The 20,543-nt window shown below is 38.9% G+C and overlaps 1 protein-coding gene and 1 pseudogene across 2 annotated transcripts; one reads left to right on the top strand and one right to left on the bottom strand.

Moving 5' to 3' along the window:
- Positions 1-331: 331 nt before the first annotated feature.
- LOC139937314 (uncharacterized) lies at positions 332-4,543 on the top strand (annotated as a pseudogene).
- Positions 4,544-8,986: 4,443 nt separating this feature from the next.
- LOC139937300 (maleylacetoacetate isomerase-like) lies at positions 8,987-19,754 on the bottom strand. 2 transcript variants are annotated; one of them, XR_011786057.1, is made up of 8 exons: positions 19,646-19,754; positions 17,711-17,762; positions 16,913-17,055; positions 15,918-15,995; positions 15,049-15,096; positions 13,675-13,856; positions 11,483-12,678; positions 8,987-10,753 (listed from the first exon to the last, which is right to left on the bottom strand). XR_011786057.1 is itself a non-coding variant. In XM_071932407.1 (7 exons), exons 1-7 carry the CDS (start codon positions 19,655-19,657, stop codon positions 12,552-12,554), a joined length of 642 nt encoding a protein of 213 aa, XP_071788508.1. In that variant the 5' UTR covers positions 19,658-19,754; the 3' UTR covers positions 10,812-12,551. The 2 variants fall into 2 exon arrangements, 1 of the variants encoding a protein (XP_071788508.1); XM_071932407.1 differs by lacking the exon at positions 8,987-10,753 and having other exon boundaries at positions 10,812-12,678.
- Positions 19,755-20,543: the final 789 nt, after the last annotated feature.

The following is a 20,543-nucleotide window of genomic DNA, read 5'->3' as shown; positions in this document are numbered from 1 at the left end:
CTGAGCCGAATCTGCATAATGTATTAATACATTTTTTTTAATTAAAGACTTAATTTCGATTTTTTTCCCGATAATAATTTCTTTTGACCCACCTACCACCTACCGGCAAGAAGCCGTGGATTCGAAAAGGGCCACATACGCTGTACATAGTCTATAAATAGCTGATGAGGTGCCCAGAAGTCTTTTCTCGTGAAAGCTCGTACGCTCTCGAGGTCAGCGTACACACTTCATTGATAAGGGGGAAACAAAGGCGTTTCGCTGGAGAGTAGAATAACCGTAAATTCGATGCTAGTGGATCGCAATAAAAAGAACTCAACATATTAAGGGAGAAATGTTGAACCAGGGATTTGTTGTCTTTAGTTTGCTTGAAGTGTTTCTGGTAGGAATGATGGGATTAACATGTAGCAGTAGTAGTCTACAGCGAGAGGCGGTTTTCGAGCCCAAGCATCGAGCCTGACTCCTCGGCCAGTCGTCCCTGAATATCTCGGGCATCTCTGCTGTAAGGTGTTCGGCCCGGTGTCTCCGTCATCATCGATGTGTTTCTTTCAACTACGATCGCATCAATCGAGTCTGTCAGCTGAACAACGCCTCGAAGGAGGAAACTACTGGGTTATTTCATCATCAAGATGGTTACTCGTATTATGAATTGAAGAACATCTCGACCTCCGCAATCAACACAGGATCACAGGTGGAGTTTAATTTTAATGACTTATTTAATATTCCGTTAAGGGATTTATGGTGTTGAATGTTTTTATTCGTCCTGTAAAAAGCGCTTGCGCTGTTCGGATGTTGAATAAAATAAAATGAAATAAAATAAAATAAAATAAAATAAAATAAAATAAAATAAAATAAAATAAAATAAAATAAAATGTAAAACTAGTTTTGGGAAGAGTTATAGATAAATCGCTTTTGTCAAACCCAAACTCCAATCAATTGCTATACAGATCGCATTCAATTTTTTTATTTTATTAATCCAAACAGTTTTCCAACCTGTGACAAAAATTTAATGCGTGTTCCTTATTCGTGTTTTTATTTGCAAAAGTGTAGGCCCCATTAAGTTCAAAACATGAGCTTGGTGAGCGTGAATGCTTGAGGGAGCATGCAGATGATGCAGGCACTCACTATTAATTATTTTGTTATTATTTTGTTTTTATATAATGCCATGCCTCCGAAAGAAAGCTTTTACAAAATGACTGATATTCTGGAACTGGTCGCTTTTAGGAGCTTGTTTCACTTTTCACACAGAAACGCCATTAAAGGCAGTGGACACTATTGGTAATTGTCAACGACTAGTCTTCACAGTTGGTGTATCTCAACATATGCATAAAGTAACAAACCTGTGAAAATTTGAGCTCAATCGGTCGTCGAAGTTGCGAGATATTAATGAAAGAAAAACCACCCTTTTCGCATCATGGTCACACGAAGTTGTGTGCTTTCAGATGCTTGATTTCGAGACCTCAAATTCTAAATCTGAGGTCTCGAAATCAAATTAGTGGAAAATTACGTCTTTCTCGAAAACTACGTCACTTCAGAGGGACCTGTTTCTCACAGTGTTTTATACTATCAACCTCTTCCCATTACTCGTAATCAAGAAAGGGTTTATGGTAATAATTATTTTAGTGTCCACTGCCTTTAAAAGACATAGTAAATATTAAACTGACTTCACACAGATCTTGTCATTTGTTTGGTACAGTTTGACGCCACAACCGAGTCCAATGAATCAACAACCATTGCCTATACCACGTTACAAGAGTCTACAATGGCAACAACGACCGGTCAAGCATCTACAATGGCAACAACGACCGGTCAAGCATCTACAATGGCAACAACGACCGGTCAAGCATCTACAATGGGAACAACTACCAGTAAGTTGATGTATTCTGTCACTCTGTTTAAACAATTCATTATTTTCAATATTTTTACAGTTTGCTGTAATGTTGAAGCTTTAGTCATTCAGGATGTACTGTTAAAAGAAAAATACGGAACAGGCTATGATATGAGCACCGAATTCAAGCTCTGGTGATTCTGTTCAGCGGAGTGTGGGTTCGAATCCCGGTCGTGACACTTGTGTCCCTGAGCAAGACACTTCACTGTAATTGCTTCTCTCCACCCAGGGGTAAATGGGTACCTGTGAGGGCAGAGTTTGTTCTTGTTATGGATTAGCCTTGATTGCGCTACATATTTGGCGGCACAGGCTGTATACTCCCCAGGGAGCTGAGATGGTTTAAGGAATGATTTTAAGGCCCAGTGACCAGGGGTAAATGTTGAAGCGCCATGAGCGTCACTGCGTGACGGACCTGAGCGCTATATAAGAAGCCACTATTATTATTATTATTATTATTATTATTATTATTATATAATAATACACATTATTTTCGTTTGGATTCGAGGGAACGACATTAATTTCGAGAGAACAAAATGCATTTTCCGTTTCATTTTTATCTGAATTTTATCTGTACACTTTTATAATTATTTTGTGACTTTTCTTTTACAAACTGTCCCTTTCCAGGGCCGTGCTCCGTAACTTTCTGTCAATATATTATTTCAAATTATCACTAGTTGTTTGTTTGCACTCCAAATTCAACCACAAGCTCTTTTCCATAATCAGATCCTTGCAGAAACAAACTTGGTATGGAAGATGGCTCCATTTCTGACGGTAATATCACCGCTTCAAGCAGTTGGAACGCAGAAGGGGGGTACATCGACGTCAGCACTCCCGCGGATGGACGTCTCAACAAAGTTCCCACACACGTGGATATCATAGGTGCGTGGCAACCCCGCGTTGCGAACCTCGACCAATGGATACAGGTGGATCTAGGCAGCCCGACCTTCGTCACTTGCGTACTGATGCAGGGGCGTCAGGATCATACGAATCAATGGGTGACCAAGTACAAAGTTCAGTTCAGAGAGACGTTGACGTCATCCCTACTCGCTGTGAATGATGACTTCGGAGTGTCCCAGGTGAGCACAACTGTTCTTATGTTATTCGTTTTTACCCACACACACCGATGTGTGGAAAGCACTGAAAACTAGGTAAAATGGCCTTCAGTACATAAACACTTTTCTAAGCACCTCGCTTGTGATGCCAGGATACGGAAATCTTCCCTAATGAACTAAACATGGATAGATAGATAGGTAGATAGCTAGATAGATAAAATGGTAAAAACCGTCCTTGCAGCACTAGCACTAAGGCTGAATGGCAACAATTTTACATAAATTTAAAATCTGAAACTAAGTGGAAGGCATGAGCTGTTTTCTGTTGCTTTCGCAATAATATCCATATTAATTGGGAAATGGCGGACGGTTTAGTTCACAAAAATAAAAAAACATGGTACGGTAGCTCAGTTTGACCAGAGCATTTCGTTCGTTGTTCCAATAGATGGATTCGTCATTTACCGCCATTTACTGAAGTACACGCGGTCGCGAGCAAGGTTATAGACCTTTATCACGTGTGGTCATCTTGATTTTACTCCATTCTAACTCATTGTAAGCAAACTGAGGCTGGACGAAATAATAGTCCGGTGCCATGCGCAATGAATATTATTAGCATTCCTTTAATACTTGGAAACATGAAAAATATGACCAATATGGTGAAAGCGTGATGTATATTGCTGAGTGTTGTGCACAGCGCGAACACGCGTGCACTTTTCCATTGTTTATTATACAAATATTGAGTGGCTCAGAGTGGAATGGGAGGAATATTATCGCAAGGTAAAATTTACACTCTGAGCCACTCAATATTTGTTTTATAATAACTGACATATATATCATTGTCATTTGATGTATTTTGAAAGTATAACATGAAAAATCACACAAATTTCTGGTTCGGATCAAATTGTATTCAACAATGCAATCGGATCACAACCTTTTGCACAGGTGCTCCTTTGTTTTAGCAGCAGCGCGGCGGCACTGTACGGCTCAAAAACATTGGGAACAAGGATGATCCTAGACTTGATGACAAGTCGTTAGGCGCTGCCTATTTGTCTGCCTTTCATGCAACAGTCACAGTGCGATGTTACACATGCAACAGTCGTAGGTAGCGCGAGGCAGCTCTAATTGCGACTGACTCACACACACATACTGGGATCGAGGGTGTGTGTATCGTCCCCGCAGCTACACCGCGCTGTAACTACACACCGCGCTTAACAATTACCGTCTTGACTTCAAGACTAGGATGATCCTAACTGTTGAATGGGAAATGCTATTCCCCATGGGCGAATAGTTGATCGCCGGTGCGGATGGGAGTAAAAGTGAATACCACGTGAAGTAAGTTCCACTAATCAAATGACAAGGATCTGTATGTCAGTTATATAACATCAAATATGGCGGTCGATCACGAAATCCATCATTATTGAAAATAAGTTACCGCAATGGTTTTTTTTCTCTCCTAACAACCCAGGTTTTTGATGGCAATGTTAACTCGAATGGTATTGTGGAAAGCTGCTTTGATGCGCCCATCCTGATGACAGTGGTGCGCCTTATCCCGGTGGAGTGGAACGAGTTCATTGCTATTCGGTTCGAACTGCTTGGCTGTGTTGTATGAGCTGGCCGCGTATTTGTTTTTCCTAGGACGAACGTGGGCAATTAACATAAAATGGGCGTGTTTTTGCCCCCAAAACACTCTCGCGCATGCACGAGGTTTAGTGGACCGCAAGGGACCTTTGGCCACTGGTGGTGGTATGTGGAATGAAAATAGTTGTGGTAAATAAATGGGGACCACACAACCTGCCTTTCTTCTACTATCGCTTCACACAATGGTGTACAGGTTGTGATGAACCAGTCTGGCTCCTATTTCTTCCTTCATGGTCCAACCATGGAGATATACCATCCATGGTCTATTTTCATAATTGCCCTCCCTCCCCCTCCCAACCATATCCAAACATATTTTATCGGGCAATCATGACTTGGCAATGAAAGCAAGCGCGACGCATTTTATGGACAAAAGGTAGAGTTACAAATACGCAGTTTTACATGGTACTAAATATACATGTACATTGCACATGTAACATGTGTACGTGTATGCGTGTATGTGTACATGTTTAATATGCGTGAGTGTATTTCCACAACTATTATTACGTCGAAGTACGCATGTGCATGGGGAAATGTATAGTTCCCCACGTTCGTCCTAGGAAAGAAAAATACGCGAGCTGTCCACTCATGCCGCCATGCCTGACTGGTTTATTATTTTATACATAACCAACTGGTAATCACCACAGCTGCTAAATGCTACTCTCACACTTGGGTAAATATTCTTGCGAATATGAATCTTTGAAATTCGCGATGAATGCGCCAAAATGTTTCGTGTTTCGATTTGATAGTGAATATTATGTTCTCGGTCGTCCTTAAACCTCTCCTTATCAAGATCTTACGCATAATACGCACGCTTTACCAACAGCACGAATGGCTTACCGATGCTTATTACGAAACGGATGGCGAATTACCGTCTTCACAACATTCGCGTAAATTTAGAAAGCGCTTCGTATTGCTGCTCTGACAGAGTGGCGAATCTTGCGAAGACGAATATTTTAATTTCGTGTTGAATTCGTCCAAAATGGCGGTTGGTCTAACCCCTCGATCCTCGGTCGGCCCTCTCCTTACCAATATCTTACACATACGAATGCTATCAATGCTTGTCACTGCCTTTACGAACGTTGCCAACGCTTACGCACGCTTTACCAACGGTGGTACCAATTCGACAGTGAATGACCGTCTTCGCAACATCCGCTGTAATTTAGAAACCGGTTTCTAAATTGACCGATCTTCGTTAATGAGGTGGGGAGTAATTTGTGGACGTTCCGAATTTGTTACCAACGCTTACGAAGACACGGCGAATATTGCGAAAAGTTTGAGCGAGTGTCAAATATTTCCTTTCGTTAGCATCTTCGCTAGCATATTCGCCGTGTGAGAGCAGCATATTGACCGATCATCGTAATGAGGTGTGAAGAATGACTTGTGAACGTTCCGAATTTGTTACCAAAGCTTACGACGAAGACACGGCAGATTTTGCGAAGTGTGAGCGATTGTTAAATATTTCCGTTCGTCGTGAGCACATTCGCTAGCATATTCTCTCCAGTGTGAGAGTAGCATTATTGAAATTTATACCGCTCTACACAAGTAGCATTAGTGAAACTTATACCGCTCTATACAAGGGCGCTTTGTTTTCATTCCTTTCCATGTAACCAAACTGCGGCTGGAACGAAGACTGGATTATTATGACGTCATAAACCATGATGATAACTCTTGGTCTTGGTTGCACCATTTTGACGCCATCCCAACAATTTTTCAAGCTAGTGGGAAGTCGAAGACGGTACCTGAAAGACGTGACGAACCTAAAGGAGCATTTGCTTTACGTGAAAAAAATCGGGTATTGTTTCAACTTTGAGGGCATGTTTTAAGCTTGCGCATAGCGTCAATATTTTTGTGTTGGCACTGCATGCGATTCACCGTGCTGGGAAGAGTGGACCGTCCGCACAGTAGCCTTGCTCAAGGCAGTCGCATTATTCGCTCCGAAAAGATGCCGCTGTAAACCCACCCGTATACCCTGTGCGTGGTGCGTGCGATCACACCGCATGACCCACCCGTATACATACTGTCACATCGTACGACTACTGTGCACACAAGTCATCAGCACTTGTACCACTAACCGCATGCGGAGGCCGTCAGGCCGACAGCCTTGTCGGGTCTGTAACTTCCGGGCTTAATGTGTTTCATGAAAAAATTTCCACTAGTGGAAAAAAATGGGGGGGGGGGCTCTCGGATATGCTAGTATACAGCCATGAATATGTATATCTTTCGTCAGACCTATCAGACAACACAGGATGTGAGGCAAATTAATTATTCATTTTGACGCCCAATCACGCACTTCCATTATCACGACCTTTGGACCCTATCATGCTCGCTGAGCGTCCGTGGTGGTGGTGTGTGATGTAAACATGTCTCGTCTTTCGCGGGCAATATGGTAATGAGCTGACCGTGGGAACTCTTCGCTTATTATAGTAATGAGGACAGTGGCTTCAACACAGACTCTACAAGGCTGTCGTCCTGACGGCCGACGCATGCGGATAGTGTACGGGGGCATCGTGTCGTGCGATGTTACGCACAGTGAATACGGGTGGGTTTTCATACAGCGGCAGTCTTTTTTCGGAGTGACTGCCTTGAGTAAGGCTATCCGCACGGCAGCCATACAATGCGTCCAGTCTGCTATGTGACCGTAGTTCTGTAGGGCCAGACTACACATTTTCTCTTCAAATATTGCGCCTTGATTGACGTCACGAACAGCGCCCTCTCGGGACGGTCCTACTTTTAAATTTGTAAATAAAATGGAAACTAATTGACTGTGCACAAGTCGTAATTTTGTTATGGATACAATTATGGTCGTAAATATTCCCAGTTACAGGCCCAAGTCGTACATTTTGTCGTAAACATTAAACCCTTCAATATTTACGACTTGAGGCAAAAAGTCGTGAATTCTGTCGTTCTGCTGTGGTTAGTATTCAAGGCTCAAGCTTAAAAAGGGGCACGTTGCCTTTGAGCGGGCGAGTTGGTATAAAAAAAAAGAGAATAATGTTTTAAACAATTTATTAGAAAGATGTTTTAAAAGTAAAATATGATGATCCACATATGCCTCGAAGTTACATGGTTTTCACCTTTAATTTTTGCAAACTAACGTGGTCAGCCATTTTGTAGAATCAAAAATCTGACTCCACAAAATGGGGTGCCATGTTAGTTCATGACGTTTAAGGAAAATCGTGCAATTTCGAGGCATAATTTTGTGTTGATCATTGTATTCTACTTTTAAAACATATTATTTCTAACCAATGCATTTCACAACACTCGGTTACAAATGCTTTTCATAGACCAACTCGCCTGATCCAATGCAACGTGTGTCCAATTAAGTGGTAAATGTTGGCGTCATGAGTTATGGCACAATTGGCGTCAAATTAGTCATTGTGACGTCAATACTCCGTCAAAATGGGGGCACAAGTCTGCCCTGCAATTTGCCAAGAGGTGTATAATATAGGCCCAGGGCAATTATTTCGAGATTGATAATAAGACGGTTGGGAATTGACAAATATTATATTGTTGTAAGATTTTTGGTAAAAAGCTGTAGGACTCATAAGTATTTTCGAATATTATGTATTAGCATTTCGCACTGTAGAGGCCTATGCTAGGATATTGGAGGGTTGCCCCTGGAGCTTAAAGGAACACTTTGCATTGGATCGGACGAGTTGGTCTATAAAAAAGCGTTTGTAACCGTTTGTTATAAAATGCATATGGTTGGAAAGATAATTTAAAAGTAGAATACAATGATCCACACAAGTTTGCCTCGAAATTGCGTGGTTTTCCTTTTACTGTGCGAACTAACACGGTCGGCCATTTATGGGAGTCAAAAATTTGACAGCATCTTTCTACCCATATGCATATTATAACAAACGCTTTTCAAAGACCAACTCGACCGATCCAAGGCAACGTGTTCCTTTAAGTGTTAATTTTAACTATTCAACGAATAACAAACGCCTCATCAGCGTTTTCATATTGACATGTTACAAATAGGTCAATGTTTCCACGAGAGCAATTTCTTTGAATAAATTATTGCCCGAATATTGATTATTTTGAAGACTTTGGTCACACGACACAATCGCTCATCAAACAGTGTGCCGTTGTGAGGGTATTATTGCATGCTGATTTTTGCAACGCAACTTGTCACGAGTTCTGACATGACTCTGTGGCTGCCTTTTCCACTAGTTTATCTCTAAAATTTGTTGTTTTGTTAACCTACATCGACGTGTGTTAAAGGGGTTTGATACATTTCGTAAATCAAGTTTTTGGCCATGACATGAATCCATACCATAATATAATTTAATCGCGGCGTTTTTGAAAAAAAATTGAAAATCAGAGTATATTCTCAGCAGGAGAATCGCGTAATACGTTGTACATGCTAACATTATTTTCGTGACATTACTACACTCATTTCTCCAAAAGTACAGCACCTCAGCAAGTAATATCTTAAGGAAAGCTTTCTATCAACATTATCTTTAAACCTAAGTTTGATGTAAATCTATTGACATTGTGTTTCGTGTCGTACAAAAAGTCGTAAAATGAACCAAAGCTACTGGACACCCCAGCCGCCTAAAGCGAACCACTGTATGTAACATGTAGGAGAAAACCTCGCTAGCTTGAGTTTGTAGAATTAAAAACGTGATAGTCATTAGAACGCATTTATCAATCCTAGTTTACAGATCATTATCAATTCCCCCCTTCACAGAGTTGTAAAATACCGACGCTAGTCTTATGATCTCCTACCCCTAAAAAAACTCATTAAAAAAAAACCCTGGTATGTCACCATGACAATTAGCAACTAATCAGTATATTGAGTGGCATGGGTAGCATGGTTGGCTTGTGCGTAAAGCGCTCGCCAAGGTGACCCCGGTTCGATTCCCGGTCAGGACCACCATATGTGAGTTGAGTTGTGCATTGGTTCTCTGCTGTGCCATGAGAGCTTCAGACCATCCGGTTTCCCTCCCTCGGGAAAAATCAAACACTTTGGATCTTGTCTGTGCTCTGTGGTTATAATGGGTTGATGTGGCTGGCAGCCAAAGGTGCCCTTGCATGCCTGCTTCTCGAACACGTTGTAGCCGCGTCCTTCGCAATTCAACTCTTAGCTGCGAGGATGGTTAGCCGCCCAATCATTATTACTATTACTATGAGAATTGAGCTGCATAAAAGCCTCGACAAAAACCCCTACAAAAATAATCGACATCAAATATTACCGTTGAATAGCCGTAGGCGAGAGGCATGATTGTTCCATGGGACATTTTTTACTTTGAAACAAGTATAACCGAAAATGATACGCAATCTACGTAAACAATAATATAAGCCTTGAACAATTATTTGAGAAAATGACTGCAAGAATATTGGAACCAATAAGCTTTTATCAGCTCTATTGCTACTCTCACACTTAGGCGAATATCTTGCGAATACGAATGCGATGAATTCGCCCAAAAGTTGCGATTTGATAGTGAATATGTTCTCTGTCGTCATTAAACCTCTCATTACCAATATCTTACGCATAATACTTCCATATTTTATTCACATAAATATTATTTTTATTTGTTAATTAGTTGAAAAAACAAAGTTTTTTGTATCAATTTTAGGCAACTTCCCTTGAAGGAGCTGTATCTGTAAAGGCACTTTCATTACGCTTACGTTCCATATGCAGCTACATTTACGTTCCAAGATATCCAGCTACGCTTATACCTTCCAAAATATGACGTTCCAAGCTACGCTTACATTCCAAGTTTTGCTTACGTTCCTTCTCAAGTTACGCTATAAGGTACGCTTTCAATCCTGAGTCAAGTTGCGCTTACACTCCATACGCAGCTACGTTTACGTTCCAAGATACCCAGCTACGCTTACGTTCCAAGATATGCTTACATTCCAAAAGATAAGATTACGCTCTAAGCTACACAGCTTCTCAGCTATGCTTACGATACATACGCAGCTATGTTTACGTTCCAAGATACCCAACTATGCTTACGTTCCAAGATATGCTTACGTTCCAAAAGATATGGTTACGTTCCAAGCTACGCAGCTACTCCATATCCATACAATCCATCATTTAGGTTTGTTACGCTAAAATAAAAAATTACGCTTCAATCCCGAGTCAAGCTAGGCTTACGTTTCAAGATTTGCAGCTACGCTTACATTTCAAAATACATTCTCACAAGGACGCTTTTGAATTCCTCACGATTCCCTCCCCCCCCCACCCCCAACCCCCCCCCCCCCGAGATTATAAAATGTTTCACTGTGAATAACAGAGCCCTTCAGTTTCATCTGTTTAGCAGAAAATACTGCTCACAAAGTTTCTTCACTATTCAAAAATTGAGTCGGCCACCAGCCACAAGTTCACCAGGAAGTTGGTGCCAGGAATGCTTTATTTACTTGTCACTGTCCCATCATATTCTGGGTTAGTTTTTCGTGTTCTTCGTGACGATCTTTGGATGTACGTCGAAGCACGACTACCTCCATCGTCGAAGGATTTGCCTGATCCGTATATGCTGGTTGTTTATACTTTATGGATAGACTGGATCCTTATGCTGCGTCGTAGAAAAACGTTGCTATAAACAAAGCACCAGTCTACTTGCAATATTGTGCGACGATGTCACGAAGACTCGACAGTTGCAACGGCTGGAAACACGATTACGCTGGCCTTTTACCGCTTTTGGTTTTTTAAATCATTTTTCGCTAATTACGTGACATTTTCATGATTTTTTTTACAGCAACCATCTATAAAAACATTATTTATGATTCTACAGCCCTAAACTGCGTACACGGTGAGCCGGTGTGTCCCTTTAATATCTAGTAATATTTCCACACCATCAAACTGAATCTACTCTTGCAAATTGCTCTATACATGAAATAACCCAGCAGTGAACTTGATCTCCTTTGCCATAGTCTCTTTCACCAAACCATGAAACATGACCCATAAACAATATCTAAGCAGATTTGTTCAGAACTTCAGTAGAAGCGTTTCCCATAAAATGAGATCAATGCACACGAAACAAAATAACTAAATGATCACGTTTGCTTTATATTAAAAAAACCTAGTCTTTACAACAGACTTACCTAATAAATCAAGCATTGCTCATACTAACTCTATGCTAAATAACTACACATCAATCTTATCTCTTTATGACATATAACCCAGACCTCTTTAAAAACAAACCAACCTCCAAGTATCACATAATATTGAAGCAAAACGGTGAAAAGGATACATGTTAGATAACTATCAGAAACACAACTGCTGTACTAGGTAAGTAAATATCAGTAACAATTTAACTGAGAGTACAGTATCTAAGTGAGTGTAATATCAAATTTGTGAGACTTTTTTTAATATTTTCAGAAAAGTTTATTTTTTGCAGATGATTTAAACTTGAAGTCATTATACAGTCAGTGATATTTGAAACTGTTACCTTTTTAAAATGATTTATTTTGGTTTTTAGAATTGCAAAGGTTGTGGTTTCGAATCCCACCCAAGTAATATGCCTGCGATTTTTTTTACAGAACTCAGGAAAGTACTTGCTAACACTCATCAGTGTAAGAGTAAAAACCCAAATTAATAATCTTTATCCCTGATGCAATTTTAACATCTATTAAAGGCACTTGACACTATTGGTAGTTACTCAAAATAATTGTTAGTATAAAAACTTACTTGGTAACGAGCAATGGTGAGCTGTTGGTAGTATAAAACATTGTGAGAAACGGCTCACTCTGAAGTAACGGAGTTGAGAAAGAAGTAATTTTTCACTAAAACATTTGCTGACATCAGCTGAGCCAATTGAGCCTAAGTTTTTACAGGTTTGTTATTTTGTGCACATCTTGGGATGCCCCAAGCATAGAGTAAGGAAAGTGAGATTACTGGTCTTTGACAATTACCAATAGTGTTCAGTGACTTTAAGCAGTTTCTTTCAAAAATATTTTAAAACATGATTGACCCTTTTACCAATGCATATATGACACTCTCTCTTGGAAGCTCAAATCACGCTGCCACTTCACTGCCTCTGCTCTTCAGGGCAGTCTGGCTGCTTGCTTGGGTGTGAGGCTTTGAAGCTGTCCAGTTCCATTAAGGCAGCATTGATTCTAGAAATCACTGGAAACTTGGACATGTCCACTTTGAATCTAAAATTCCATCAACAAAAATCAAACATTAGTTTATACTCTAATCCACCTGAGGTCACTGGATGATGCACTGAAAGGGTTGGGGTACTTTTTAGATGACACATATCAAATGTACACATACACATATTTACATTAAACTTACAAGGTTTAAAGATAATGATGGTAGAAAGCTTCCCTGAAAATATTACTTGCTAAGGTGTTGCAGTTTTTGAGAAATGAGAACATCAGTTTCAAAAAAATTAGAGGGAGACGAAAATTAGAGGGAGACGAAAATTATTTTAGCATGTACAAATTATTTTAACATGATTTACAAGACTCTCCGGAAACAATCATTTTTCTCAAACACTTTATGACTAATGAAGCTGAAACTTCTATAGGTAAACTATATTACAAACATCTCACTTCACAGTGAATATGGATTCATGTTATTGCCAAAAATCTTCAAAAGGTAATTTAGTTAAGTGACAATCTGAAAGCGTCAGTTCTTATAACTTGATCCAAGTGTCAATTCTCCAGAGAAAATAATTTCTGTCTGAATTACATAAGATAATTGTGTGTGGCCTACAACTAACTCAGTCACTTCTCCTGCAACAGCCCAACAATCTCTGCGCATTGAGCTGATACAATGACATTCCTTAACCCATGGTAAGGCCTACCAAAACAATAGTTTTGTTTCCTGCACCTGAACCAATCCTTTAAAAAAACCTGCTGACGACAAACAACTCTATCCATCCTTTGAGAAGTTTTTAAATGACTGCACGTTCAACTACTATTATACCAACAATTTCAAGACTTGTGAAGTACACCTCCAGAATTGTCAGAATCCCTCAATCCATATATATTCCCATCCTGCTTGCTTTTCAACTTGATTTCTTGGTGAAACATAATTATTGTTTTAGTAGGCCCTTTCAATGTAAATTGACAGAACATTTGACATCTTAAGGATGGATAAAACACAGCTTTGTAAAAACAAAACAATCAAAATATCCTTCTTACCTGTTGGCGTTATACACTTGTGGTACTAAGCAAAGATCAGCCATAGTAATTTCATCATCTACACAGTACGTGCCAGCAGTCTGCTCTAAAAGCTTCTCAAGGGCTTCAAAGCCTTCTTTGATCGCTCTATGACCCCATTCCCCTTTCTTCTCATCACCTATGTAGCGCAGAACTTTCAAATTCTGGGGGCAAAATTATTCAGAAGAGTAAATTTGCTTGTTTCTTGAGTTTCACATCAAAGTAACATGATGGTTTTCTTGAGGGAAAATTGGATTGTCCTTACAGGTACGCCAGGTATGAAGAATCAAAACATTGAAAAAAAATTACAACAACTACTACTAATAATATTTACATGTTGTTATATCGCGCATTTCACAATAATCGTCTAAATACGCTTTACATTAGTGTCCTGTTCATTGGGGCCAATAACTTTCCTTTAATCTTTCCCAGCTCCCTGGGAGTAAACCACCAGGGCAACCGTAGCGCTCCAAAGGTTTTTCATAGACAATATCAACCTCTACCCTCATAGGTTCCCTGTTTGTAACGCTGGTTGAAGAGAAGCAATTATAATAAAGTGTCATGACCGGGACCTGGACCCACACTCTGATGACATAACAACCATGCTTGGCCATGACACAGTTAATTACCGTCAGCTTTATTTACTCATTGGTAATTGTCAAAGACCAGTATCCTCCTCACTTGGTGTATCTCAACATACGCATAAATTAACAAACCTGTGAAAATTTTGGTTCAATTTGACACAGAAGTTGTAAAAAAAACAATGAAAGAATATATCACCCTTGCGCAGATTTGTGTGATTTCAGAGGCATGAAAAAGACTGAATGCCTGAAGCTTTTCTCAGATTCAGTTTTACGGCAAAGGGTTTTGTTTAAAGATGCAATGTCAGATTTTTGGCCAATTTGACCCAAAAGTTTTGATTTAAAATACAATAGGTATTTTAATGGGGGTTGAGAAGGTTACAAGCTTTTATTTGAGCCATTGCATGCTCGCAAAAGTCCGCATATTATTAGTAGCAGTGAAATAAAGTGGTCAAAATTAGTTTTTGTTTGGAATATCATGTGACCAATTCTTATGTGTTTTATAAGAAACCTTTTAAATTTTTGTCATGGTTCCTGACCATTAAAAGTAAAAGTTAAACTTTTTTCATTAGAGCGGGTGATACTTTTTGAAATACAATTCTCTCAAAAAATCTATTTTTAAAAAATCTGACAAAGCATCTTAAATGTTTAAACAAAGTTTTACAATATCAACAGCTCTACAGTGCCCTTTATGAAGCAAGTTTTTATGACCATTAATTTTTTGAGTATTTACAAAACATGTAGGCCTACCAAACCTTTAAGCCTTGGTGCTCACCTGAACTGGTTGGATTCCACAAGAAATAACTTGTGACAGCTCACGAACCTAAATGCCAACAAGAAGTGCAAACAGATTTTTTATTTACATCAATCATGAAAACCAATAGAGAGTACTGGACCCACTTTCAATGGATAAGCAAATGACTCACATTCAGGGCAAATAAAGTTTCCCAAGAACAAAAGTAAATAGATTGTACAAGTCTCGTGTGTATTTGAACATTGGGACGAGTTAAAGTGCTTGAGTCTGTTTCCATTTACTCGTTAAAGCATTGTATGTGGGACCAAAGTGGCCCTAAAAGTGTTTGAATATGCGCAGGACTTGCACAGTCTAATGCTAAAAAACTATGTGATCTTTCAGTGCTTTACCTCCACCTGTGACGTCATGCTATTGTTCTATAGCTTCATTATTTTGCATGAATGGCAATGGGTACGTATTAAACAATATCATGCCATTCGTGCGAAACAATCAAGAACTGGAACAATTGGAGGTGAAGTCGCATAATGCCCTATAAAATGTACAACCGCCATTCGTGGGATACAAAGAGCCCCAAGACTTAGCCCTTGGGCCATTCCTAGCCACGATTGATGCACACCTTGGGCATTATCCTATACAGATTTTTTGTTGGAAGCTCATTTCACTTTAGATTGCCCAAAGCCACAAGCAATCTTTTTTAAAAGGGTGTCAATTTGATACATGGCATCAAAACTGCAATCTCTCAGTACTTTTACACGGTAAATTATCTGAGTGCCTTTATGAAGTCTAACAATATGCACGCTAACTGGAAGCTGGTAAACACCGACTGCAATTCCACAGGAGTTGTGTCCATCGTGACGCTAATATGATCATTAAGAGAAAATAGTACTTACTAGGAAGCGTTTCTTTGGATCTTTAGGAAGCAATGATGGTGCATCCCTTGTCTCATCAAGGTACTCTATTATTGCATTCTGAAAAGAGAAATTTTAATTTCATAACTAAATATCAACAAGGGAATGAGTTAGAATGATATAATATATATATTATGTAAAATACATCAAACTTGTGGTCTAAAGTTATTAAAATATAATAATTGGTTTCACATGAATGAAAGGACCTTGGAAAGAATGTGTAAAGTTTTGTTGTTCAAACTAAATAACACCTCCAAAAATTTCAACAGCCTAGCTTTCCACCAATCAGCAGTACCCAGCAACACCACAGTAATTTTATACTGGATAAAACTGGCAGTGGAAGCACACATGACATACATATTCCCACCGTCCTTCATTATTTCATCCATTTTCAAAAGAGAAAATATAATAAGCTGTTGCAAACTGCTTACCATTCAAGAGCAACTAAATGTATGGAATGTTAACAATAGTAAATGGCCTGATGTTCCGACCCTAGCGGAGCATTTTTTAAGGCTTAATCAAGAAAGACTCTGCTAGGGTTCAAACATCATCAGGCCATTCACTTATTTTCCATTGTTGTAGCTTAAACACCATTTCTCACTTTCAATTTGCAAAGGTTATTTATCCATCAGAAAACTTCAAGTCTGAGGCAAAGACCAGGGGCCACTGAGGCCATGACCTCTGTGACCTCTGCGTAAATCCAGAGATGCAATAGACCCTATTTAAAACGCGCAGCACACATACACGCGCGTCTCCTGTCCGCCACTTTGTGTCAAAACATGCACAAAAGGATGGTACACGTGTTAACGCACCTCTGAACAATGCGTGTCTGCTATTTTCTGCCCTTTTGGGATGTCCATTCCTTTTGTACATGTTTTGACACACAAAATGGCTGACAGCAGACGCGTGTGTACGTGTGCTGCGCGTTATAAATAGGGTCTGTATTACATGTTTGATTCGTATTGATCATGACTTACTGACTGGGTGAGCACCATGCTGTCTATCTGCAAGGCTGGAACCTGGCCTGTTGGATTCACAGACAGATACTTCTCCCCAAGCTGCTCGGATTTTAACAGATTCACCGCTGAATATTCATGTTCGATTCCTTTCAATGCCAAGGCTTTGGGGATCAGGAAAGGGAAGGAATGGTTAATGAAAACGAATCAAAGATAATCAATTGATTTTGCTAATTTATTGATAAACAATTATAAAACTAACAATAGATTTTATAGGGGGCTAGATACTATCTACTATCTAATACTATGGATAGATAGATAAATTGTTATGGTCCAACCAGGGAAAATCCATAAGTTTGGCCTTTTGACAGAATAAAAACAAGTATAAAATAGACAGATAATTAAGCGCAATAATTATTCAAACAACTTGCAAGTTACAATGATTCTAAACAATGATATGATGCAGTTGGTAGTTTTGGTAAACAACCCATATGAATAGATAGATACAACTTTATGGTCCCACTGTGGCCTTTTGACAGCATAAACAGCCGCTAACAATGAAAACTTGTAAAGCATAAAGCATTGACAGCGTAAATAAGCCAAAAGTAGGCAGAACATTGTAAGAATAAATGAAAACAGAAAAGTTACAATATTCTAAACAATTGACACTCTGGTAAATAACAAGCAACAATATAAACCATGTTTTTGAAAAAAAAAAGTTATTTATTTTGAGGAAAAAAAAATAACTGAAAAGCAGGATAATTCACAGTAAACATAAATTGGTTTATCCAGTTACGTTAGGGTACACCCTCTACTTACCAATCCTAACTCGCCAAGAGCAGGAGCTTCGATAGTAAGAATACAAAATGGGCTGAAAATGAAACGGATATAATTAATAAATATATGTTTTAAAAAGAGGTAACATGAACTTGCTTTCGGAATTGGACAGTATTGACAAAATAGAAGAAGAAAACAAAAGAGGCAACTGATATTTATTTTGCCAGTACTTTTATAGAACTGAACATTTTACATATTTAGCATTCAAATACAAATTAATTTTAGCCAAATGCCTTCTGGGTTTTACAAAAGGTTAAAGTCACCTGGAAATAGAATTTTTTTTCTTTCAAACATAAGAGTATATGCTTACGAACAATAAAACAATTTTTTAGTAATTGTTTGTCACGATTTATATGTTTAAAAAATATATAAAGTTGTTTGGGGAGCTGACTCCGCCTACCCCTTTTGTGACGTCATTCAAGGCAGACTTTGCCTGCAATGCGTATAGTAAACACACGTGCAAAGTACATGTACGTCCAAGTCGTGAGTTGGTACATTTCAAAAAGTGTTTTTCTGCATTCAGCAGCAATACACCTGGTCGGCATTTTTTTTTTTTGGAAACGTACAAACTCACGACTTGGTCCGTACATGTACTTTGCAATTGTGTTTACTCTACGCATTACAGGCAAAGTCTGATTTTTTAAAACCTTAGTTAACTGTTTATTCACATTCAACTCATCAAAACACATATATTAGTGACAAAAGCTTTATTTTGAAAAAATACCACTTCCAGGTGACTTTAACAATGTTTTCCTGTATCAATAATTTAACTGCAAGATGAGAAGGTGGTGATAATTTGCAATGTATTGAAATTGAAGTAGCAATAACCACGGCTGATCAAGGTTGGAATAACTTCCATTGCACACTCATTTATGAATATTCAATTGCATCACCATTTATATGATCATAAAAAAAACCTGGCGGTTCTACACAATGCGTTGTATTTTTTGTACTACCGCTGTGGTTGTTTTTTGTTGTAAGATTAAAGACAGTGGACACTATTGGTAATTGTCAAAGGCCTGTCTTCTCACCTGGTGTATCTCAACATATGCATAATGATAAAATAACAAACCTGTAAACATTTGAGCTCAATTGGTCGTCGGAGTTGCGAGATAACTACGAATGAACAAATTGGCACACGAAGGTGTGTGCTTTCAGATGCTTGATTTCGAAAACTCAAATTCTATACTTGAGGTCTCTAAATAAAATTCGTGGAAAATTACTTCTTTCTTGAAACTACTTCACTTCAGAGTGAGCCGTTTCTCACAATGTTGTATCGTCTTCACTTAAGGATTCTGCCGAGTATCAACGTTAATGTAAACGTAAGCGTATCAACCTTTCCCCATGGCATTACTCATTACCAATTGAGGTTTTATGCCGACAATTATTTTGAGTAATTACAAATAGTGCCACTGCCTTTAAAGAAAGTAGACACATATACATAAGACTTTATTATTATTAAGTTAACAAGAAATTTGATTCAACCATGGAGGTAGAAATGATTCAACAAACACAAAACAGGGAATGTTTTTAATTTTATCCAGCAATTTTGCAAGCAAGGAACCAGAAACCAGAAAATTTCAAAACAAATGGGGCCAGTTGAAGTCATTGAAGATCGGTGTGTAGTGTGAACATTTCAATGTCCATCAAGTTTTAATATATGTTTGCATACTTCATATTAACAAAGGAAGATAATTAGGGCATCGGTTGGTATATGCATAGAGGACCTTCCTCTAGAGTCTATGGTATAATATGGCATCATTATTTTTTCTCAATTCAAAGAAAAAGGCATAATAGTGTGAAAACTGGTAAAAGGAGGATACTACTACAAACAAAACTATGGAAAAACAAAAGTACGTAGTAGAAACATATGACAATGAAGGCGGACACAACACACTGATTAATTAAGTCACCCACCTTTCCAGCCATATTAATGGATTAAACAATAGACAGGCTTAGTGGTTGGCAGACAGCAGACGAAACGTACCAGCTTTTTCAACAAAACGTGTACCGTACACAAACTACAGAAAGAAACCTTTAACTCTTGAGGGCGCTACTTCATTTGAGTTGCTGTTTATTGTTGTGTGGCCAGCCAAAGAAGGGGGCGGGGGAATGAATTCAGTGTGGCTGGAGATTCTGCCCCCCCCCCCCCGAACTGGGTACAAACTTCTTTTGATGGCGTCCCTTTTTTTTGTTTTAATCATCCTCCGACACGGACGACGTTAACATCCCATAAGGAGGACAGCATCTCCGGTGCGTCATCTTCAAACATTCTTTACTGAAAGTATAAGACCGTATCAGAAGAACTCGTTGGTCTTTATTTTGAGCAAAACGCGACGTTGATTTTGCAAATCTTCAATTAATTTAATAAATCTCCCATGATTGGTCGCTTATTTTTTTGAATAGTAACTTGTGTGAAATAATTACTCGTGCGCTATCTGTTTTTCTTGTAGATATGGCTATATGAGTTTCCAAACCAGGCTGTGTTGTTGCGTGTTGACAGAATGGCCTCTATACGTCTTATACATTTTCGAAAGCACGGCTTCAGGTTAAAGGGAGGGTACACGTTTGGTAATTGTCAAAGACCAGTCTTCTCACTTGTTGTATCCCATCATAACCATAAAATAACAAGCCTGTGAAAATTTGGGCTCAGTTGGTCATCGAAGTTGCGAGAAAATGATGAAAGAAAAAACACCCTTGTTGGATGAATTTGTGTGCTTCAGATAAGAATAAAAGACTTCTAGCTAGAAGTCTTTTATTATTTTAGTGAGAAATTACCTCTTTCTCAAAAACTACGTTACTTCAGAGGGAGTCG

This window comes from Asterias amurensis, chromosome 1 (assembly GCF_032118995.1).
Source record: "Asterias amurensis chromosome 1, ASM3211899v1".
NCBI classification, from domain to species: Eukaryota; Metazoa; Echinodermata; class Asteroidea; order Forcipulatida; family Asteriidae; genus Asterias; species Asterias amurensis.
Note: the sequence above shows the minus strand (reverse complement) of the source record. Positions and strands in the feature narration are given on the sequence as shown.

What these genes read in the sequence shown, in the direction of transcription:
- LOC139937300 (XM_071932407.1), bottom strand. An exon ending in ATCCAAAGAAACGCTTCCTA is followed by an intron (nt 15,097 to 15,917) that starts GTAAGTACTATT and finishes GTTGGCATTTAG; the next exon opens with GTTCGTGAGCTGTCACAAGT. An exon ending in CAAGTGTATAACGCCAACAG is followed by an intron (nt 12,679 to 13,674) that starts GTAAGAAGGATA and finishes ATGGAATTTTAG; the next exon opens with ATTCAAAGTGGACATGTCCA.